This window comes from Salvelinus namaycush, chromosome 3, assembly GCF_016432855.1.
Source record: "Salvelinus namaycush isolate Seneca chromosome 3, SaNama_1.0, whole genome shotgun sequence".
NCBI classification, from domain to species: Eukaryota; Metazoa; Chordata; class Actinopteri; order Salmoniformes; family Salmonidae; genus Salvelinus; species Salvelinus namaycush.
In genome coordinates, this window is record NC_052309.1 from 81,681,507 (window position 1) to 81,697,007 (window position 15,501).

At 41.3% G+C, this 15,501-nt stretch overlaps 1 protein-coding gene across 1 annotated transcript; it reads left to right on the plus strand.

Moving 5' to 3' along the window:
* Nucleotides 1-104: 104 nt before the first annotated feature.
* Nucleotides 105-6,117, plus strand: LOC120040823 (tumor necrosis factor ligand superfamily member 14-like). The gene is made up of 4 exons (XM_038985846.1): nucleotides 105-1,263; nucleotides 2,582-2,615; nucleotides 2,812-2,898; nucleotides 3,099-6,117. Exons 1-4 carry the CDS (start codon nucleotides 1,063-1,065, stop codon nucleotides 3,491-3,493), a joined length of 717 nt encoding a protein of 238 aa, XP_038841774.1. The 5' UTR covers nucleotides 105-1,062; the 3' UTR covers nucleotides 3,494-6,117.
* The last annotated feature ends 9,384 nt before the right edge of the window (nucleotides 6,118-15,501 follow it).

Consider the following 15,501-nt stretch of genomic DNA (forward strand, 5'->3'; position numbering starts at 1 on the left):
TGGTTGAAATATATTTTTCATGGTTTTGTATGCGGGGCGCTGTCCTCAGATATTCGCATGGTTTGCTTTCGCCGTAAAGCCTTTTTGAAATCTGACACAGCGGCTGGATTAACAAGAAGTTAAGCTTTATTTTGATGTATAACACATATTTTCAAAAACGTAAAATATTTGAATTGAGTATTTTTGAATTTCGCACTCTGCAATTTCACCGGATTTTGGCCAGGTGGGATGCTACCGTCCCACGTACCCTAGAGAGATTTAAAAAAGTAAACATTGGCTTTTGATTATATCACACTTTTTTTTACATGGTGGGGTCACATGTTTTTTTTAAATATCAAAAAAGTTGGGGAACCCCTGCCCTAACCTAACACTAATCCTAATTTTAACCCTAACCTGAACCCCAAAACATAACCTTAATCCTAACCCTAACCCTAAACCTAAACCTAGCTCCTAACCCAAACCGTATCTCCTACACCTAAAAATACAATTCACTCTCTACCAGACCAGATACTCATCATGAGAGTGGCTGAGAGTGAGTGAGAGGAAGTGTGAACAGAGAGACAAATTATTGCGAAACTCCATGTATGCTGTAGTAGGCTAGAGTGGGAGGGTGTATGTAGTGTAGTGGGGAGGTGATCATACTCAGTGCATGGCCACTCTATAAGATGCTCATTTGCATTTGCCTCGCTCTATCTGACCGATTGAAACTTAACACCAGAGGTAACCGTTCTCTCTCTGTCAAGATTTATTTTGGTTAAGACAAGTTTTGCTTTCTGTGACTGCTCTTTGGGGAGGTGGTCGTTTCTGTGAAGGATTTCCACATTTCTCATATCTGGAAGTTTTCTTCCACTACTGTGTGTCTTGTCTTTTCTGCTGACAAGACGACCTGAGGAGTCATACTGTACAACCCACACTAGTGCTTGGTCTTGCTCTGGGAAAGAATATCTCTGTGTCTCTCGTTGTGTGCCGGGACCCCTGGTGCGTGGACCTCACTCAGGTACTACTTGACTTCCTCTTGGAGGATCCTTTTTCAGTTCCTTATATTCTCTGATCGGAGACATCATGGCTGAGGGTGGTGTCCCGTACCCCTCCGTGTTCATGGTGGATAGCCATGCAACCTACCCACCGCTGCCCCCCAAGCCGAGACCTCCTGGTCGGGGTGGTGTGGCCCAAAGCCTGCTGTTCTTGCTGGTTGGTCTGGCTTTGTGTGGCTTGGCCATAGAGGCCTGCTTCATCTACCACCTCTACTCTAAACAGGGATCTGTGAGTATTGTCACCATGATGTGGCTGTCTACCCATCTCCATCTCTGTTCCGTCTCCCTCAACACCTGAGAGTCTCTCTTCACACATCTCTCTCTCTCACACTACACACATCTAGTAACAACTATGTACTCTTTACTGTGTTCTTTCATCTCTCACTGTTTTATTTCCCCCAATCTCTGTCTTGCTCTCAACCCCACAACGTGTACACTATTCTCAGAAACATCTTTCTTTCATTCCAAAATGAAAGTGAATACATTTTCAGTGTCATTAGTTGATGTGTTCTTTCTCTCTCAAAAATAATCTACAACCCATTTGTATCATCATATGGGAAATAATTACTGGATTTGATTTACTTTCGTAGTCGCAGTCGACAAGACTGAAATTATGCAGAATGCACAGTTACATTAAGACAATACTTTAAAAACCCAAGATACTACATTAAATTAATAAATCATTATTTAAAAAGTCACATTTTGTTATCCAATCTCAATGTATTTTGTACAATGTAGTAATTTACTGTTGGCTTTTTGCATTTGTTCCTTTACTCCATTTTATTATGGCATTATCCTGGTTGAGAATAGAGTAATGTGTGGTGATATGTCACTTGGAATATTGGAACCTTGCTACAATTGGTTGTTTTGTTAGACTGTAATTGTGAAAGTCTATAGGGAACAGAAACAAATATTAACTTCCGAGGTACCAGGGCATTATTCACTACCATGTAGGTTTTTTGTCATGTCAATTTTGCTTTACGTACAAACAGGTCTCATGACAACATAGTCAAGTTCTGTCATGGTCAGCAGTTTCTGTCCTAAGTTTGAGTTGGGATTCCCCATGATATACGCATTAAACAGTTTTATTCATTCTTGTACATTTGGCAACAGTTGAGATGGAGAAGTTTATCAGAATTGGCATCATTTCGGAGAATATGAATGTTCCGTGACGTACCTTGCTGGAGCAGGGGCCAGCATTCCGTGTTCCACAGAATTGGTTCGTTGGTCAGGTGTTTGTGGTTATGTTGAGCTTCATGTGACATCATTTCCCCTGACCCAATCTGGTGGCAAGGGTGCGATGGTTTATTGGAAGAGGATAGAGCTAACCTAGTCTTGCTGCATGCACATGTACTGACAGGGGAAGACAGGGGGTGGGGTGATCTGGGATGGGATGGGTGATCTACTTTGCTTAATGTAAAGGTCACATTGCTGAAGGCCCAAAGAACCATTTAAATAGGAACAAATTAACATTCTCACACATGCCTGTACTGTATTACCACAAACCTCTCTGTTCACTATGATGAAATCTCTATTCTCAACTGCAGGTGGAGTCAGGGTCAGCTGGTATGAGTATCCAAGGTATGTCTGAGACTATATCTTCTTCTCTTGTTCAAACACTGTGACAAAATGACAAGGGACTCATCTTTGGTAGAAGAAGACACTGTATATATTGTACCCCGACTGAGTATTTTGTACACATTTGATAAATGCATTTCTGAATCATTCAATTTCTAAAATGCACATCACATCAACATAAACCTTGATCCCAAAACAGACCAAGAGGACATTCCGAAGGATGTTCCCCCAACTTCAAGACCAAACCCTATTGTGTTGCCTTCAAAACCTGTTGCACATCTGACAGGTAAGACCATTACCACCAGGCCATTGCAACTACACACAACCCTTTATATTAATATTTGGTCATGACAGAAGACGGTGAAATAGAAGTATGTAGTAGTTTATCAGATAGTATGGTGTTTGAAATAGGACATGACGATAAATTAAAATGAGCTCTTACGACAGAAAACTTTTCCCACATATTGTCCTGTATTTGTTCTCCAGCTGGACCTCAAGCACCTCATGGAGATGGAGTCATGGTATGGAACATGCAGGCAGAACCGCTCCTCCATGAAATGGAGTACAAAGATGGCAAGCTTGTCATCCAGAAGCAAGGCTACTACTACGTCTACTCTAAGATCTTCTTCAGTGAGGTCAATGTTGCGTTCACACACTCGGTCTGCAGAACTACTCCACGGTATCTTGGGAAGGACATTGAACTCCTTAAGTCCAGAAGATATTACCCCAAGTTTGGGAAAATGATGTCCACATCAAACAGCTACCTGGGAGGGGTGTTCCACTTCTTTGAAGATGACTCCATCTTTGTCAAAGTGAAAAATGTCACTCAAGTTCGGATACAATATTCCACAGAGAACGTGTTTGGTATCTATATGATATAATAAGCCTGGGGTTGATGATGAAGATACTTATTTTTAGATTGCTAGCTGATTATCATTTGTTTAAGGCATAATAATACTGTAGGCCAATTTACATGTAATGTTGCTACGCAGGGCCTTCCCCCTTCCCGGCACACCATCATTTTCTTTAAACAAATCCTTGCATCAAGATGCAATTCGATGCGTGGAAAATTGACTGTTGAAGAAAAAGCCCCTTTATAATAAAGCCATAATAACGTTTGCCATGTGGCATACACTAGGCTACAGTTGAGCAGAGGCATTTTTAGGATTTCCACACATGGGGATTTTTTTTAGCAGGGTCGTAAAAGAATCCGCTTTTTAAAAAAAATGCATTTATGCAGTTCTACGTCATTTACATGACCTAAAGACATTAGTTGAATCTTTTTATTACCACACAACTGACTGAAATGACTGGCTACTCTGACACTGACAAACTGAGATCAATCTGGTCTTGAATTCAAACAAACAATAGCCCAGGCCAATGAAGCGACACACGGATTGTACAGTATTAAGAGGCAATATATATACAGTATATACTGTATATCATAGGTTACAGTAGGTTACTAAATAAAATGTCGAGTGGCACACTGATTCACCTAATGATGAAGATGAAGCCATAGGCTTCTCACGGTGAGGGCTGCTGTTAGCTAAAAATTGGGAGTTGTTAAGAACATTTTTTTATTGGTTCTATAGACAGATTAGTCTTCTCTTTTCACCAGTAGGCATTTGCTTTCCAAACTGTGCGTTTTTCCCACAATTTTATTTTGAAATCTGCAAACTGACAGCTGCTTCCCAACCATAGAAGTACAATCCATAGATGGCAGTTCCCATTCAAGTCAGAACTGGCATCCACTGCTGGTGTACCACTTCAATGGAGTATATATCTATGGCCAAAAAGCAACAAGCTGTAGCCTATTTGGGGCATGACCTTCCTGACTGTAGGCATACCAGTAACTGCCAAAATAAAGGAAACACATGAGTTAACAAGGTATACAGTATGTTATGGTGTGGGATGCATTTTCCTGGCATGGTTTAGAGCCACATGTATAATCTATGCCAAGGAGCTTTGAAGCTGTTCTGGCAGTTCATGGTGGCGCAGCACCCTTTTAAGACACTTTTTGTTGGTGTTTCCTTAATTTTGGAAGATATCTGTATGTGCTTGTGATAAAACTTAATTCACAGTTATTTTTTTATAAACGATTTATCCTCTGCAGCTAAATTATGCTTTCTGGTGTATTTTGAACATTGAGAGCGGGCGCCTGTGGTTGGATAAAATATATATATATATATAAAATAAAAAGTATTATTATTTTTTGCCTCTTGGGCCCAGTCCTTGACCCACACAATTGACCAGTCCTATTTATTTATTATGCAGTTATTATTTATATATTTTTTATTAATCAATTACCCAATCAAGACAGGGGACCCCCTACCTCCTCTCCTCCCCCCCTTCTGATGATTAGCAGAGCGGCAGCAGGCAGCAGCTAGACTCATTGAGAGCAGAGTCTTCCTGTGATTGGCGGTTGTAGTGAAAAAGTATAAAATATATGCTACATATATAATATATACGACATATAATATATATATATAACATATAATATATACAGTATATATTTCCTTGAAAGTTAAACATTTATTTAAAAACAAAAAAAATTCATTGCTGCCTCTTGGGCCCCCAATGGGCCTGGACGCAGGTGTTTCAGCCTCGGTAAACCCCTGCATTAAACCGGCCCTGTTGCTAAGGTAAATCATAAAATAAAATAATAATATATTGATTGATTTTGCTCTTGTAGAATAAAACCATTTTTTTATCAGTGTTGGTGGTGAAAGTGCTGAATATTCTGGAGTTAACATTATTAGGGATGTTTGTATTCACTCCGTGTTGCTTCTCTTTTGTAAGTAGTGTTGTTATTGATGGGGGTTTAGGTCAGGAGGTAACACATTATGTTGATAGTCCGCCCTCAAGAACAAGAACAAAAGAAGTGTATGAACATTACCTCTGTATGCTAGGGTTCAATGCATATTTACAGACATCAGCTCTTTATACTCTTACTTGTTTGTTATATTCACCTGATTAAAAATAATATATCCATAATAGTATAAGGAAAAACATAATATAGATATAGAGAAAAATATTTAGATATTTAGATAATTCCAAATAGAGACAAGTAGATATATTCTACATTATTGAAACGATTTAAGAATACCTGATATTCAGGTAAATTGCATGTAAACCACTGCATAGTGTTCATGATAAGGTCAAATGTTGGACTATCTATTTCCCTCTTTGTATAACCTCCATAAAATGACCAAGTAATTAACTAATTTCAATACCCTTGACATGTAGTATTTCACCTTTTGGTGTTTTATATTTATTTAACATTTTATACAAATGTAAAGTAGTCATTGTCTTCCATATTCTGATAAACACGACTTATCAACTTCCATATATAGTGAGAAATAAAAAATAATATATGTTTTTTCTTCTTCTTGGACGCCAACGCTATGCAAGCAGTAGGCTATAGCTGTAACACATACTGTGTATTTTGTATATTCTATCCTGCAAATATTCAAATAAATAAATGTTGAATTTTTTATCTTTCTTACGATTCTGTGTGAGCATTTTTTGTTACTTTAATTGATCCACAAAAGTATATGCATGCAGGAATGTAATCACAAACAGACATACAGAGTCATCATGTAACAAAAGGGCTTCTGTGCTGGAATTGAGTCTAGAGCGTGGCTTCAGTAGCAGCGGATGCTGCACCCACTCAGTTGCATTGTAGACAGTCAGCCTGCGACCACACGAGGTGAAAACCACTTCTCATTTCACCGTCCCCCATCCCCACCAACCCCCTGCATTACAGTGAAGCATATAATCCCCCCGTATACAGTGTCTTTGCATTTCTGCTCCATTTTACTGACATATAGGAACAAGACCTCATAGGTCTCAAATCAACGGTAATAGATACGAGTAAGGTATGCAACCTGAGTATATGACAGTATGTGACCTGTGTTCACATAGAGATTATTGTCTTGTTTCCCTGACCTGATTAACTTGTTTACTGGTGACAGAGGTGATAAGACTGCACTGTGCAGGTTTTAGAGCAATGCTAACCACATGTGATCACAACTTTGATATTACTTCCCTACCAAAAGTATCTGACCTCATTGATTGAAAACACGTAACAAAATACATTTCCAATGTCTTTCCTAACCGGCTCTGCATTTTGTATTGGATGTGTGTATTCTGTTTCCGTTCTGCAGGGCTCATTTGTAAAAGAGACCTGGACCTCAATATGAATCCCTGTTAAAATAAAGGTTAAATGAAAAATGTATACCATGCAATCACATGCATTCACACTCACATTATACAAATACTGTACCTACAGTACCAGTCAAAAGTTTGGACACACCTACTCATTCAAGGGTTTTTCTTTATTTCTTATTATTTTCTACATTGTAGAATAATAGTGAAGACATCAAAACTATGAAAAAACACATATGGAATCATTTAGTGTTAAACAAATCAATTTGAGATTCTTCAAAGTAGCCACCCTTTGCCTTGATGACAGCTTTGCACACTCTTGGCATTCTTTCAACCAGCTTCACTTGGAATGCTTTTCCAACAGTCCAACTCATCCCAAACCATCTCAATTGGGTTGAGGTTGGGTGATTGTGGAGGCCAGGTCAGCTGATGCAGCACTCCATCACTCTCCTTCTTGGTCAAATATCCCTTACACACCCTGGAGATGTGTTGGGTCATTGTACTGTTAAAAACAAATGATAGTCCCATTAAGCGCAAACAAGATGGGATGGCGTATTGCTGCAGAATACTGTGGTATCCATGCAGGTGTAACAGTACTAGGTTTCAGAGCAAGTGACGTAACTGATTGAAACGCTACTAGCGCGTACCCGCTAACTAGCTAGCCATTTCACATCCGTTACACTCACCCCCCTTTCAACCTCCTCCTTTTCCGCAGCAACCAGTGATCCGGGTCAACAGCATCAATGTAACAGTATAACTTTAGACCGTCCCCTCGCCTCAACACGGGCGCGAACCAGGGACCTTCTGCACACATCAACAACAGTCACCCTCGAAGCGTCGTTACCCATCGCTCCACAAAAGCCGCGGCCCTTGCAGAGCAAGGGGCAACACTACTTCTAGGTTTCAGAGCAAGTGACGTAACTGATTGAAACGCTACTAGCGCGTACCCGCTAACTAGCTAGCCATTTCACATCCGTTACACAGGTTAAGTGTGCCTTGAATTCTAAATAAATGATAGACAGAGTCACCAGCAAGCACCCCAAAACCATCACACCTCCTCCTCCATGCTTCACGGTGGGAACCACACATCCGGAGATCATCCGTTCACCTACTCTGTGTCTCACAAAGACACAGCGGTTGGAACAACAACAAAAAATCTCCAAAGGACAGATTTCCACCGGTCTAATGTCCATTGCGCATGTTTCTTGGCCCAAGCAAGGCACTTCTTTTTATATGTGTCCTTTTTCTTTGTAGCAATTCGACCATTAAAGCCTGATTCACGCAGTCTCCTCTTAACAGTTTATGTTGAGATGTGTCTGTTACTTGAACTCCGTGAAGCATTTATTTGTGCTGCAATCTGAGGTGCAGTTAATTGCAGATTTCTGAGGCCGGTAACTCTAATGAACTTATCCTCTGCAGCAGAGGTAACTCTGGGTCTTCCTCTCCTGTGGGGGTCCTCATGAAAGCCAGTTTCATCATAGTGCTTGATGGTTTTTGTGACTGCACTTGAAGAAACTTTCAAAGTTCTTGACATTTTACGGATTGTCTTAAAGTAACTATTACAGACTACAAAGGCAAGCACAGCCGCAAGCTGCCCAGTGACACGAGCCTACCAGACAAGCTAAATTACTTATGTGCTCGCTTCGAGGCAAGTAACACTGAACATGCATGAGAGCATCAGCTGTTCTGGATGACTGTGTGATCACGCTCTCCGTACCCTATGTGAGTAAGACCTTAAAACAGATCAACATTCACAAGGCCGCAGGGCCAGACGGATTACCAGTATGTGTACTCCGAGCATGCGCTGACCAACTGGCAAGTGTGACATTTTCATCCTGTCCTTGACTGAGTCTGTAATACCAACATGTTTCAAGCAGACCACCATAGTCCCTGTGCCCAAGAACACTAAGGTAACCTGCCTAAATGACTACTGACCCGTAGCACTCAAGTCTGGAGCAGTGAAGTGCTTTGAAAGGCTGGTCATGGCTCACATCAACACCATCATCCCAGAAACCCTAGACCCACTCCAATTTACATACCGCCCCAACAGATCCACAGATGATACAATCTCCATTGCACTCAACACTGCCCTTTCCCACCTGGACAAAAGGAACACCTATGTGAGAATGCTATTCATTGACTACAGCTCAGCGTTCAACACCATAGTGCCCTCAAAGCTCATCACTAAGCTAAGGACCCTGGGACTAAACACCTCCCTCTGCAACTGGATCCTGGACTTCCTGGCGAGCCGCCCCCAGGTGGTAAGGGTAGGTAACAACACATCCGCTACGCTGATCCTCAACACGGGGGCCCCTCAGGGGTGCGTGCTCAGTCCCCTCCTGTACTCCCTGTTCACTCATGACGGCATGGCCAGGCACGACTCCAACACCATCATCAAGTTTGCCGATGACACAACAGTGGTAGGCCTGATCACCAACAACGATGAGACAGCCTATAGGGAGGAGGTCAGAGACCTGGCCGTGTGGTGCCAGGACAACAACCTCTCCCTCAACGTGATCAAGACAAAGGAGATGATTGTGGACTCCAGGAAAATGAGGAATGAGCACGCCCCCATTCTCATCGATAGAGCTGCAGTGGAGCAGGTTGAGAGCTTCAAGTTCCTTGGTGTCCACATCACCAACAAACTATCATGGTCCAAACACACTAAGACAGTCGTGAAGAGGGCACGACAAAGCCTATTCCCCTCAGGAGACTGAAAAGATCCTCAAAAGGTTCTACAGCTGCACCATTGAGAGCATCCTGACTGGTTGCATCATTGCCTGGTATGGCAACTGCTCGGCCTCTGACCTCAAGGCACTACAGAGATTATTGCGTACGGCCCAGTACATCACTGGGGGTCAAGCTTCCTGCCATCCAGGACCTCTATACCAGGCAGTGTCAGAGGAAGGCCTTAAAAATTGTCAAAAACTCCAGCCACCCTAGTCATGGACTGTTCTCTCTGCTACCGCACGGCAAGCGGTGCCGGAGCGCCAAGTCTAGGTCCAAAAAGCTTCTTAACAGCTTCTACCCCTAAGCCATAAGACTCCTGAACAGCTAATCAAAGGGCTACCCAGACCCCTCTTTTACGCTGCTGCTCATCTCTGTTTATTATCTATGCATGATCACTTTAACTCTACCTACATGTTCATATTACTTCAATTACCTTGACTAACCGGTGCCCCCGCACATTGACTCTGTATCAAAACCCCCTGTATATGGCCTCGCTATTGTTATTTTACTGCTGCTGTTTAATTATTTGTTACTTTTATCTATTATTTTCTTAAAACGTCTTAAAGCATTGTTGGTTTAGGGCTTGTAAGTAAGCATTTCACTGTAAGGTCTACCTGTTGTATTCGGCGCATGTGACAAATAAAATTTGAGTTGACTGTCATTTCTCTTTGCTTATTTGAGCTGTTCTTGCCATAATATGAACTTGGTCTTTTACCAAATAGGGCTATATTCTGTATACCCACTCTACCTTGTCACAACACAACTGACTGGCTCAAACACATTAAGAAGGGAATAAATTCCACAAGTTCACTTTTAACAAGGCACACCTGTTAATTGAAATGCAATCCAGGTGACTACCTCATTAAGCTGGTTGAGAGAATCCCAAGAGTGTGCAAAGCTGTCATCAAGCAAAGGGTGGCTACTTTGAAGAATCTGAAATATATTTTTTTATATTTTATAACACTTTTTTGGTTACTACATGATTCCATATGTGTTATTTCATAGTTTTGATGTCTTCACTATTATTCTACAATGTAGAAAATAGTAAAAATAAAGAAAAACCCTTGAATGAGTAGGTGTGTTCAAACTTTTGACTGGTACTATATATATGTTCATACAAAACTTTCAATCACTCGTTCACACACACTCACTCGTTCACACGTTCACACACTCACACACTGCAGCTTTTTTTGTAGTCCTGAGAACATATTTGTGTCTTTGTCTTGCTCTTTCCTCTCACCTCTGTCCTATTCTAAGAAGCAGCTCTTTGAGGTCTCCCCCGGTGCAGGCGTGTGTTGTATATTAGTACACTGAAGAGGAAGTGGAGGTGGGGGTTCTGGGTGCTGGTTGGGGGCGATGCAAGCAGCTCAGTATATCTGTTGTTTCGCTGATTCATGGCCTTTCTCTCTCTGGAATTTTCCAACCCATGTACTGGGGACAAGTACATTTACGAATCAAGTAGGGTGCGTGTGAAGGGGGGTAATGAGCAGCTAATATGATATTGAACCCATCCCCCTCAGTAATCATCTCTACAATGATCCAAATGTTTGTTTAATCAAACACACTTGTGTCACTGTTCTGGTATGAACTTGGCTGGTGTTTCTACAGGTCTAATTTCAATCATAAGAATGTCTAATTCTGTGATCATAAAGTCCCAAATGGCATCACATTCCCTATATAGTGCACTACCGTTGACCATAGGGCTCTGGTCAAAAATAGTGCACTCTATATAGGAAATAGGGTGTGATTTGGGACACTGACTTAGGCCTTAGATTAAAACAGCATGTTGAGACATGTCATAATGTTACAGTGTACAGGTGTACGACTGTGTCCATACTTGAGTCATCACCACATCTTCAACCTTCAGTGGTCTAACCATGCCCTGTAACTCTGTGGTAGAGATGGAAAGACAGAGATGACTGTATGAGATGCAGTTGGATTTTCCAGTTCTTACTGTTCTTGACTACTTATCCTGTCCTTAATGGCTCAGCTAAGCATGTTGAAAACGTAGGCCTGTAGCAGCCATTTCATTTGAAGTCATCAACCAACCATGAAGTGGAACATTTATGAAGGAATATCTATACAATAGGCCCATAGCAGTTTGAAGAGGCAACACGTTCACATTTGTCCGTTAGTTTTATGGATCATGTGTTTCCTACAACCTTTGGAAATACCTGGGTTGAGAAAGGTCGTGTGGTGTGTAATGTCAGTGAGAAATGTTGTGAGACCCCAGAGAATTAATGTGGTCCTACTTAAAGCGAAACACTGCTCCCTGGTGTCTCCTTCGAATACAACAGCATCTTATTCTATATGGAACCAAACAGACTGGATCGTTGTATCCAATTTGTGTTGGCACATATTCCATTTGAGTTAATATGTACAGTAAAATATATTTATTTAGTTAAATATGAACAAAGAAGTAACTAATTCACATTGATTTCATATTGAGGTACTTAACCCTAATATGGTTCAGGGGTGCTGTACTATTTGGGCTGACCCTGTAAAACAACACATTTCACTGCACCTATCCTGGGAATGTGACAATAAAATAAATATGTTGTGTGTGGGGGGGGGGGGGGTGTCCCCAACTTTGAACATTTCACTTGAAACTACAGGTAACTGTCAAAATAAAGGAAACACTAACATAAAGCGTCTTAATAGGACATTGGACGACCACGAGCTGCTAAAGCCGCCAAAACAGCTTCAATGTGCCTCGGCATAGATTCTACAAGTGTCTGAAACTCTATTGGAGGGATGCGACACCATTCTACCATGAGAAATTCCATCATTTGGTGTTTTGTTGTTGGTGGTGGAAAACACTGTCTCAGGCGCCGCTCCAGAATCTCCCATAAGTGTTCAATTGGATTGAGATCTGGTGACTGAGACACACACACACACACACACACACACACACACACACACACACACACACACACACACACACACACACACACACACACACACACACACACACACACACACACACACACACTTTAAACCCCCATATGCACTTTTGAGACCCCTCTTTCAAAGTTACTGAGATCTCTTCTTTTAGCCAAGGTAGCCAAAATAATGGGCAACTGAAAATGTTTATACATGACCCTAAGCATGATGGGATGTTTTAATTGCTTACCTAACTCAGGAACCGCCTGTGTGGAAGTACCTGCTTTCAATATATGTTGTATCCCTCATTTACTCCAGTGTTTCCTTTATTTTGTCAGTTACCTATACATGCCATGATGAATGTGTACCACACTGTTAGAAATATATGTGAGTATCATTTCACAGTTGAGTTGCATCATTTCATATGCTCTCTCCAGAAACATTGTCAAGCAAACTATGAATTCTGGATAATCATATTCGTATGTTTCAATATAATTTTCCATTGACTGGGAGAGACAGAGCGTTAGAAAGACAGAACGTTAGAAAGAAAAGAGAGAGAGAGATAGAAAGAGAGAGAGAGAAGAGCAAATAAACATTTTGAGGAAATTGTCATGATGACGTCTTAATGCGTGGAAATAAGAAGCAGAGGCAACGCGGACTGCATCCGTACTGAAACACACACAAAACACTCTCTCTCTCGTGTGGACTTGCCCATACCTCCTGTCTTTAACCTCACATCTGGCAGTGGAAAGTCATCACATTAAGAAACGTGGTCTAGGCTTCCTCATGAAACCTCTCCAAGGAGTGGGTGGACGCTAGTCTCTGATCTCTGTTTACGTGGGACAGCATTCTGGATAAACTCAGTGCGTAATCGGAATCTGTGGTTTTAACAGCTAATGTTACAATGATTAGAAAGATGTAAGGTTATCGTTGAAATGGAGAAGATTAAAAAAAATAAAACCCCAACGACTGGAAAAATGTGTGTTGTGTCTGGGTTGTGATGAGTCATGCTGTGCTACACAACACTTTCTCTCCCTCTTGCAAGGATATAAGTAGAAAATATCACTGATTTGATGTGCTGTGTGATACCTCTGTGACAGTTTACAATATAAGCCAATATAAGATCTTCTTTACTTAGCTCTCAGCCTCTGGAGGGTCTGTTCCTCGACAGCATAGTTAAAGGGAGGGCCCTTGAATGTATTATTCAACCAACGTGTGGGGGACACACTGTAAGGACCTCCTACTTTCACTTGATCTCTGGGGTCTCATGGTTCAGTCACACAACTATACAGATGTAGGATCTTAATTTGAGCCAGTTGGTTACAGCAGGAAAATAATCCCTTAGCACCAGGAAATTTGAATTATTATGTGTTTTATAATTAATAGACATTTTTGTAGGGGTACAGTGCATTCGGAAAGTATTCAGACCCCTTGACTTTTTTCACATTTTGTTACGTTACAACCTTATTCTAAAATTGATTAAATCAAATGTTTTTCTCATCAATCTACACACAATACCCCATAATGACAGAGCGAAAACAGGTTTTTAGAAATTTCAGCAAATGTATTAATAATACAGAAATACCTTATTTACATAAATATTCAGACCCTTTGCTATGAGACTCTCATCATTCTTCAATGGAAGAAGTTTGGAACCACCAAGCCTCTTGCTAGAGCTAGCCACCCGACCAAACTGAGCAATCGGGGGAGAAGGGCCTTCTTCAAGGAGGTGACCAAGAACCCGATGGTCACCCTGACAGAGCTCCAGAGTTCCACTGTGGAGATGGGAGAACCTTCCAGAAGGACAACCATCTCTGCAGCACTCCACCAATCAGGCCTTTATGGTAGAGTGGCCAGACGGAAGCCAATCCTCAGTAAAAGGCACATGACAGCCCACTTGGAGTTTGCCAAAAGGCACCTAAAGACTCTTAGACCATGAGAAACAAGAGTGTCTGGTCTGATGAAACCAAGATTGAACTATTTGGCCTGAATGCCATGCGTTACGTCTGGAGGAAACCTGGCACCATCCCTACGGTGAAGCATGGTGGTGGCAGCATCATGCTGTGGGGATGTTTTTCAGCGGCAGGCACTGGGAAACTAGTCAGGATCGAGGGAAAGATGAACAGAGCAAAGTAAAGAGAGATTCCTGATGAAAACCTGCTCAGGACCTCAGACTGGGACAAAGGTTCACCTTCCAACGGGACAATGACCCTAAGCACACAGCCAAGACAACGCAGGAGTGGCTTCGGACAAGTCTCTGAATGTCCTTGAGTGGCCCAGCCAGAGCCTGGACTTGAATCCGATCGAACGTCTCTGGAGAGACCTGAAAATAGCTGTGCACCTATGCTCTCCATCCAACCTGACAGAGCTTGAGAGGATCTGCAGAGAAGAATGGGAGAAACTCCACAAATAGAGGTGTGCCAAGCTTGTAGCATCATACCCAAGAAGACTCGAGGCTGTAATCGCTGCCAAAGGTGCTTCAACAAAGTACTGAGTAAAGGGTCTGAATAATTATGTAAATGTGATATTTCCGTTTATTTTTATTTTTATACATTTGCAAACATTTCTAAAAACCTATTTTTGCTTTCTCATTATGGGGTATTGTTTGCACAGAAATATTTAATACATTTTAGAATAAGGCTCTAATGTAACAAAATGTGGAACAAGTCATGGGGTCTGAATTCTTTCTGAACGTACTGTAGATACATTTTTCTTAATGGAAAATCAAGTCGGAAATTTCAGTGTAGAAATTACAAACTTTAGAAGCCTTTTAAACCTCAAATACGCTACAAGTTACTCTGCAACAGGGGGATCAAATGATGATCCTACATCTGTAGTTCGATATGACCCTTATTTCACTGTGTTGGTAATGATTCACATCTGGTGGTTTCACATCTGTTTATAATAGCTCTCACCCCCTACAGCGTTGGTATGACACCATTAGGCTTACATCTATTTGTGCTTTATTTGTATATCATTTCACAACATGTCATGATTTAGTCCTCATTTCTGTAATTATGGCTTCAACAAACAATATTTGAAGGTGAAATAAAAGCCATATACAAGTCAAATATTGTACTTCATTTATTTGTTTGGAGAACAAAATATT